We start from the raw sequence: 8534 nt of genomic DNA, 5'->3' as shown, positions 1-8534 counted from the left end.
GTGTATTCTATTCTTCTCCTTCTCCCAGTATACCCACCTCCTCTCATCCACCATATATCTAAACCATCCTACCTGTCCCACTGATTGTTAAAAGAGCAGCAAGAAGAATTTCCCTTCCTCTCTTTAGCAGAAAATGACCATAATATATCAGCAGAGAGCTGATAGGGTTTATTGATCTGTACCAATAATTCAACATATACTTGGCGTAGTGCTTTTTGGATGTTCAATAATTCACTCACTACAGTACATTTCACAACAAAAACCTTGCAGGGCTACTCAAACTGTTACAGGTTTGTAGCTTTGGCTGCAGACGATAAAAGCGTCACCCGAAAGACAGTGTTTTATTCAGCTGTTCTGCATAGTAACACATCCCTTCTGCAAAAATGTGTTTTAGTGGCTCTGGACCTTCCTTAGTGACAGGACTTTCATTGGTCATCTTCAGTATTTTTAAGAAAAATACAGTAAATAGAGGTTATGACTTTAGCACAGTTAATAACGCCATGCTGAAATATTACATTGATACTATGAATGAATGAATATTCTGAGTTACAGGCCCAATTTACTCTACCAACTAAAATGAGTATCTCATAATATTGATGCTCAGAGTTGGTAATAAAAAAAATATCTTTTTGTCAGACTTGGAGTGGGAGTAAAATTGATTTGATTGCAGTTTTTAGTAGAGATTAAATATATTTTTCAGCCTTAAATTTAAATTTCAGCACTCCCCTCTGAACCTTGAGCTCCTGTAACTGTAAAAATACTCCCAGTATTAAGTAAAATTTTGCATGATTTTGTTAGATATGCTAAAGTTATTGTACAAAAAAAACAAAAAACAAACTCAAACAGCTGAATCTGAGGGGAAACTTTTTTTTAAGATTCAGCTGATTTAATATGGAATATTAACCACACAAATTGTACTGATGTTTCAACTCCTACACGCTGATTCAGAGGTTAATATTTATAATCAATATTTTTAAAGGGGATCTGGTGTGCTTATTTCTAGTTCCATAGTTATATATTAGTGGACAGATTAAATATGCATGATTAATAGTACAAAATAATCTTTTGTTTCTCTAACAATATCTGAAACAAGCTGTTCCTCTCACTTTTCCTTGCAAACAGAAGGTTGAAGGTGGAGCGAAGAGCTCAGGATAGCAGAGCCAACAGCAGAAAAAAACTGTCTGAAACTGAATATTCAGAGGAGTCTGAAGACTGATCTGTTGACTTGTACAAACCCTGACATCATTATTTAAAACTATGATCAGCCGCCACTGTAATATAAGCCTGGAATTAAGAAAAGCAAAACATGTTTCTTTTAACTGCAGCAAATATTAATGACACCCTAATAATTTGATTTTAGGAATTACACATCTTAAAACCCACAGCACTGTATGCACACAGCAGATGAACAGAAAACCCAACAAAAATCTATTGATTAGTTTTTGGGACTTGAACCATTACCTCACCAAACTGCCAGGTTATGGTCTCTCTGAACTGCTTCGTAAGATGTATTGTTGTTCCAAATGGCTACACAGGAAGATGAAGTCAAAGGCTGGCCATCACAGCGAAGGGAAAGGCGTGATATCTTTTTAAAAACAGTGATAAGGGTGTCAGCTTCAGGGAGACACTGACAGGGCTGTATTGAGTTGTACGTATTAAATGTGCCACAAATAAAAATAATGAAAAAAGGAAAAGTAGAAAGAGGAATACACTGCTGTTTAGAGATAAGAGGGAAGCATGTGTGTGGTGGGGGTATGACAGTATCTGACCAAGTGACACAGAGTTCAGACAGACCATAAATCCTGTTTAAGTGTGTCACGCGAGGACACCTTGGAGAGCATGGCCAGTTCGATTCACTGACTCTATAATTTTCACAGCTGAGCTCAGACTGATCTCGCATGTACTGGTTTTATATTTCTTTGCACAAAGGATTAGATTTCCCTTTCAATCCTAATCCAAACTACTTATTGAAATAGTAGTATAACATTTTAAGAAATTAGTGAGGTTTAGTTAAAGAAGAAAAGATCAAGCCCTTCTCAAATAGGAGTCATCTTGGCACCAACTTCAGGCTGTTATTTTGTGGTAATACAACTATATATTACTGGACATCTTACTGGACACTAAGGAGTGCCAATACATCGTTCTCTGGCACGTCTACTAGAGACTCGAACAAAATTCAGGATAATTCATGTCGTCATTCATATAGGTTAAACCTCTTCTAAGGTTGGACCTGTGACATAGATTAACCTTGTCTATTTAGTCAAGCTCTCCATTGAATTAAAATAAAGGTCTAAGCTTAATTCAGGTCTTGAAGATACTGGGAGATGGGCATCGTTACCTTGAACCTTAAGTCAACTTAAATAAGCCTAATCCACAGCTGATTCGGCGTTATACCTGACAGACACGTTTGAACCCACCATCATTTAAATCAGTAATTCTCAAACATTTTCTGGCATACACCATTTAAGGAGGTTTATTCCCACATCCCAGAGATTTTTAAATCAAAAAAAATGAAAAATTATTGAAGTTGACTTTTAAACCCTACCCATATATTAATTCGATTCTGCTTTACTTCCCTCACAGTTTGAGAACCACTGCTTTAATCTAAATGAGCAAATTCCCCAAAACCTTGAAGGCAGAGCTTTTTATGATTCGAAATCCTGTGGTTATTTCCCCTAAAGCTTCTCATTTATTCTAATTAAATAGATGTTTTTTAAGAAAGCAAAGAGCTGGTACCAGGAAGGTGTTGCTGCAGTGTCCACAGGAGACGCGGGCTCCAGCTGGCTGGGGATCAGGACTGGCCGGACCAGGGTGAACCGGGCCCAGATTTATTATCCTCTTACTGGAAGGAGACAGACAGACACACAACGTCAGCATTCGCACCAGAAGCGACTCGAGATATTATTCAGTGCAAGTGCTAGCTAATAATGCAAGCTGATGCTGGGAGCAGTCGTCTCAAGGGCTGACTGCAGCCTCATGAAATTCATCAGCATTCACTCCTCTCATTACTACACACACTGCTTTCCTACAATCAGCTTTCTCACATGGCTACAGTAGCTCAGAATCACTGATCAGGCCGCGGGGCTGAGATGTGTCTGGTTTAGTCAGCATGTCTGGTTTGAATGCAAAATAGTAATATTGGAGGTAAACTCTTAAAAGTAATTTACTGCAGGAAAAGTGGCCAAAGAGGAATGTGCATACACAACATATTTTATTACTACTTGAGGTTAATGGATGTCTTTTGCTAAACTGTAATACAATAAACTATGACATATGAACAGTTCATTCAGTACAATTCAGTTTTGTTTATTTATTATTCACAACCTTAATAATATAATATTAGAAACTCCAACAATCGGACAACTCCTACAAGGGAGCACTTGGCAACAGCGGGAAGGAAAAACTCCCTTTTAATAGGATGAAACTTCCAAGACTCAAGGAGGGGCAGCAATCCCCTGCATCCGGTTGGGTAGTGAGAGAAAAAGTGCCAAGAAAGGCAGGACAAATGGCAAACTACAGCAGAGAGGGCCAGAGTTTAATAATTGTTCATGATTACATATAGCAGTGATATAAACACACTACTGTGAAAAGAGATGAATGAAGAAGATCCACTCAATCTATCATAGGAAGACCCCCAGCAGCCTAACTAAGGGAGGATTCAGGGTCCAGCCCTAACTATAAGCTTTATCAAAAAGGAAAGTTTTAAGCCTAATCTTAACAGTAGAGAAAGTCTCTGTCTCCCAAACAGAAAACTGGGAGTTGTTTCCATAGTAGAGGGGAATGATAACTGAAGGCTCTGCCTCACATTCTACTTTTGAAAACTATAAGAGCCACAAGTAAGCCTGGAGTCTGAGAGCGAAGTGCTCTATTAGGATAATATGCAACAATGAGGTCTTTAGGATAAGATGGGGACTGAATATTTAAGACTGTGTATGTGAGGAGAAGAATTTTAGATTCTGGATTTAACAGGGAGCCAAACAGAATATGGTGGAAATAACAATCGCAAAATATTAATGTCAAATTGTGTTGTTTCTCCTGCCAATACATTTACATTTTGTATGCCATTGTTAAATATGCAACATATTCTCATTCTGATGAGGTCAGGTAGGATATTTACTCGCTGTTTAAAATGTATACAACAATCTCAAATGAAATTAATGGCTATAGAATTACTGATGTCAAAAATATTTGTCTTCAGCTGCATTCACACGCCAGATAATGCAAGCCTTTTTATCCCTGAGCCTCACTTCATGATCTGCATTTACAACGACACATTAACTCTGAGTTTCACATCTTTATGACAACACATTTTGTAACAGTCAGTTGATGCTTGTTTACATAGCAGCATAAATCTAAAAATTAAAAAAAAAATAAAAATCTAAAAATGTTGCTCTTGCACATTTTATGCCTTGGGCATAAACAGAAATCTTTTCTGTTACAAATTACACATGGCAGCTGCAGCATAATGTTGAGACGACATGCCAAAGCTGTGCATCTCCAGTGACTGACATCAGCCATCTGCTTCTTACTATAACAGTCCCATACTATGAAAAAAGTCCCCTCTTTATGTGTTTAGGTAATTTCCTGTCAAGAGAGAACCAACTGGATCTGAACTTTCAGCAACCTTTAAAAAGAAAAAAATATAAAAGACATATCCCAAAAGTTACATTTTCATAAAACTAACTTTTCCAGTTAACTTTGCCCTTCTTTGTTCTGAAGAGGCTGCTGTGCTCATTATGCCCTCTGAGATTATAATATGAAGGAATTTGCTAAGTGTTCATTTGGTTGGTAGCTGCTCCGCAGGAATTCGGTGCATAATTAAAAGCAGATAGATGCTGAATGAATATTGTGATTTTTTTTTCTTTGCTGCGAGGTTCAGAATAACAATTAAATCTCAACATAATCCCCACATCTCCAAATACACATTTAAGAAAAAAAAATACACATAATGCATCCACTGTATCATCCACACAGACACACCTCTCATAATACTAATGACATGCAGAAGTGAAACTCACGATGCAGTTGTTCTAATTAGGCTGTTATTTCCTCATCCGGCTGGCTGAGCACTGCATGTAAACTGTGCTGGGAGCATAGCCTTAATTGAGGGACTGCTGCTCCCATTGCACCTTGTTTCCTCTGCTTCACTTCTCTCTCGCAGAGAGATGCAGTGTTATTGCAGTCTCACAGTGGCGTGCACACACACACACACATTCACAGACATACACAAATAACTTCTCACCAATATGGTCGGGGACAGGCAATCCTCTGGGAAGTGACTTTGCAGATGAGCAGACAGTTGCAGGGGCATCGCACGTACTTCTTTCCTGCTGGGGCATTCTTAATGGGCTGCAGAGGGAGACAGAAACACACAGGAGGGAGAGATAAGACCGCAGAACAACACATTCGAATAGGAATAGATAACAAGCCAATTATTCATGATGGACGAGAATTAACCAATACTACACGAGGGAGAGGAGTATGCCAGAAGATATTGGCGTGAGTGTACAGAAGCTGCAGGTTAAGGAAGATAGTTGTGATTTATTATGGGAAACTGTTTAAAAGACTAATAAAGAGTGCAGTCAACAGACAACTAACCAAATGAACATCTATGGGAGATTTTGGACTGATGTTTAAAGCCTTGTCCACATATAAAAACAATTCAGGGTCCATCGCTTTGTACCTGGTTGTAAGTGGACATAGATGGCGGTGACTGTCATAGTAAAACCACTATACAGGTGGTGTAATAATCACATTTGAATTTCAATTACAATTTCAGCTTCTGCTGACAACTAAAACAAGATAAAGTTTTGCAATAATGGAGTTTGCTTTTGCTTGTGCCCCTCCATAAATGTTTAAATTCACTCTCTGCCAGACTGTGGCAGGTCTAGTTACTCTCAAGCTTATTTATTTAAAGCTATTCAGTAAGAAAAAAATAATTATTATTGTTTTTTTAATTTTTAAGGTTTAAAAAGTCTATATTTTTACCCCCCAAGCATGTAATCGTGTCAAATAACCAATCTTTTTTGGGTGTTGTTGTTGTTCATCCATCTCTACAGTCTTGTACAACCTATAGAATATTTCTCAATGAATCAAGAAGTGCTGAAGTCCGTGCTGAAATCAGTTAACAGTGTTAAGGATGCACTGATATATTGGCTGACCATTAGCATCATCAGGCTTTACGCTTGGATGACAACACTGGCCAACAATGAAAGTGGGCAGTGTTTATTTGTTGTGTAAGGGCCAAAAGCACAAGCTATATAAACGATATTACTCAATTTCGATTCAGTTTTATTAATATCGCGCCAAATCACAACTTCTTTTAGCAACCTGAAGAGTTGCCCCCTGGTGGTCTGGTAAAAGAAGGCAGGCATAACATATTTCCCATTTACATTCACTTCATGTTCCTAGACGCCACATCATTTCCATATTTTAAACAGTCTATGGATATTCTGATAATAACAAAAGCAAAATCAACAGCTTTTCCAGTCAAGTTATTACTTGTAAGCAGGGAGGTGGGTTGCAACTAATTTTTTTGTTTCGTTTTTACCAGCCCAATGGTATGATGTAATGCACTTCTATTGCCAGATGGTGGTGCTAAAGTACCTAGAAGAACAAAAATGAACTGATATAATGCCTTTCTACTCCATTTAGCACTTAAAGCTAACTAGTCACCCAATCACACACGCACATATTCATAGAATGCTTTCTATCAATCTCACACACAAACATACCCACACACACTCCAATGGCTGTACTAGGGATCATTCGAAGTTCAGCATGCCCAAGGACACTTCAACATGCAGAGTGGAGGAATCAGAGATCGATCGACCTGTTCCAGTTGGTAGATGACCAACTCTACCCCGTAAGCCAAAGCTGTGAGGAAAGGATGCTAATAATAATAAAGCGCATGTGGCGCAGTGAGATTAGGGACCGATTATTTTTTGAAGTCGTCAAATATCGGAGCGCAGCACACCATGACCCCATGTGCTGCTGCGTACACAGCAAATTAAGAAATAAAAATAAAACAGAATGCATGAAATGATTTTTGGTGGCTGTGGCGGGGCGTGGTCGGCGGTGCCGCTGCAGGGGAGGTGGACGCACCTGCAGGGCATCTGCCAGGTTAAAAGTGTGCTGGGTCCACTGTCGTTGTTGTTGTGTATGTTAGGCTGGCAGCTATAAAGCTGCAGCCGTGTTGTAACAGCAACTGAGTGATAAGTGTGAATAAAGATGCTGAAAAGCATGTTTGTGGAAATGTCATCGTCGGATCTGCCATGGTCCTCTCACAGTGGCCTTCATGTCTGCTCCAACAGCAATGTTTCATCAATTTCATAGCACACACTTGGAAAAAATAAAAATAAAACAGGGTCACTGCTTAACAGATGGGCAGCAGCCTGCTCAGCCTCCTAGTACTGAAGCCCAAGATGGTAAGTTTCAAAATAAGAGCAAGAGGGCTGTCAACTCGTCACTTGGGAGGAATAAAAAAAATAAATAAACAAATAAAAACAGAAAAATTCTAAAATGAGTTGCCAAATATATTTATTCAGCGATTAATATGCATAGGCAACCTGCCCAAGTGATGTTGGAAACACCACAATATTACACAACATCACCCAGAATGAAATAACATCCCGCGTGTCCATCGTGCTGCGTTCTCGCCACAGCGTCATTAAACCCCGGCTAACCAGATCAGAGTGTGCCTTGTTCGTTTCCAGATCCATTATCAATTCCGCTTACAATGCCCGGAGGAATGAAGTTCTTTTCTCCACTCAAGTGAAAACTAATATTAGGAGTGATCATTACACAGTGGATTAGCCAATTTTGTACAATTTTAAAGTTGCCGTGGTAAAATGATATTTCAGTCTTAATATTTATTTCCTACAAAAAAAAAAAAAACGTAATTAAATTCTCACGGTTACAATGATCCGTTTCGGTATAAGAGATTAAAAAAGGGTGAAGTTCGTGTTCCAGTTTAACTGTGTAATATTACAGTCGCAGAGGTTTCTATCATTCAGCCCATAAGATAATCTATCAGTTAAGCAAAATAATGAGCAGTTACAGGAAATTAACCTTGACCACAGTCTAAATATTGTCTTCGGTGAGACAACAACTCATCCAACGCTGCATGTGACAACTCCATATATAATCATTTCTTCCGCTCTATGAGCTATATCGCTGCTCCCAAGAGACTGCATCATGATTATAACCATTAACTGCGATAATAAACATTTTTTTAAATGCAAATCTGAGGCTGTAAAATAACAATTAATACTGCTTACTTGCAATTACTGTTCCTGATTGCCATCCCACGCCTGCTGTCAAATTAAAACAGGAATGAGCAAAATTGCACATCAAAATCTTACTAATTCATGAGTCTAATTAAGGATAATAAACATCCCGCAAATTACACATATTTACTTAAAACAAATAACCGCTGTCTGACATCATCCTCTGCGTATCTTTTGGATTTGAGCCAACCCCTGATGTATGTAATAAAGCACGTTTGCACTCTCAGATCGACATCAGTGTAAATG

At 38.5% G+C, this 8534-nt stretch overlaps 1 protein-coding gene across 2 annotated transcripts in view; it reads right to left on the bottom strand.

Moving 5' to 3' along the window:
* Positions 1-8534, bottom strand: part of pip4p1a (phosphatidylinositol-4,5-bisphosphate 4-phosphatase 1a) — a 27389-nt gene that overhangs the window by 11572 nt on the left and 7283 nt on the right. For both annotated transcript variants that reach the window (XR_311623.1, XM_005728934.1), the window contains exons 3-4: positions 5243-5349; positions 2737-2842 (exon numbers count right to left, since the gene is read on the bottom strand). Coding sequence is in view for 1 of the 2 variants with exons in the window: in XM_005728934.1 (XP_005728991.1) it covers positions 2737-2842; positions 5243-5349 (213 nt within the window). In the remaining variant the exon portion in view is untranslated. The remainder of the gene's footprint in view (positions 1-2736; positions 2843-5242; positions 5350-8534) is intronic.

The sequence above is a fragment of the Pundamilia nyererei genome, unplaced genomic scaffold (genome assembly GCF_000239375.1).
Source record: "Pundamilia nyererei isolate P.nyererei 1_Seehausen unplaced genomic scaffold, PunNye1.0 scaffold00031, whole genome shotgun sequence".
In the NCBI taxonomy this organism is placed as follows: domain Eukaryota; kingdom Metazoa; phylum Chordata; class Actinopteri; order Cichliformes; family Cichlidae; genus Pundamilia; species Pundamilia nyererei.
This window is presented reverse-complemented; position numbering and strand designations above follow the sequence as displayed.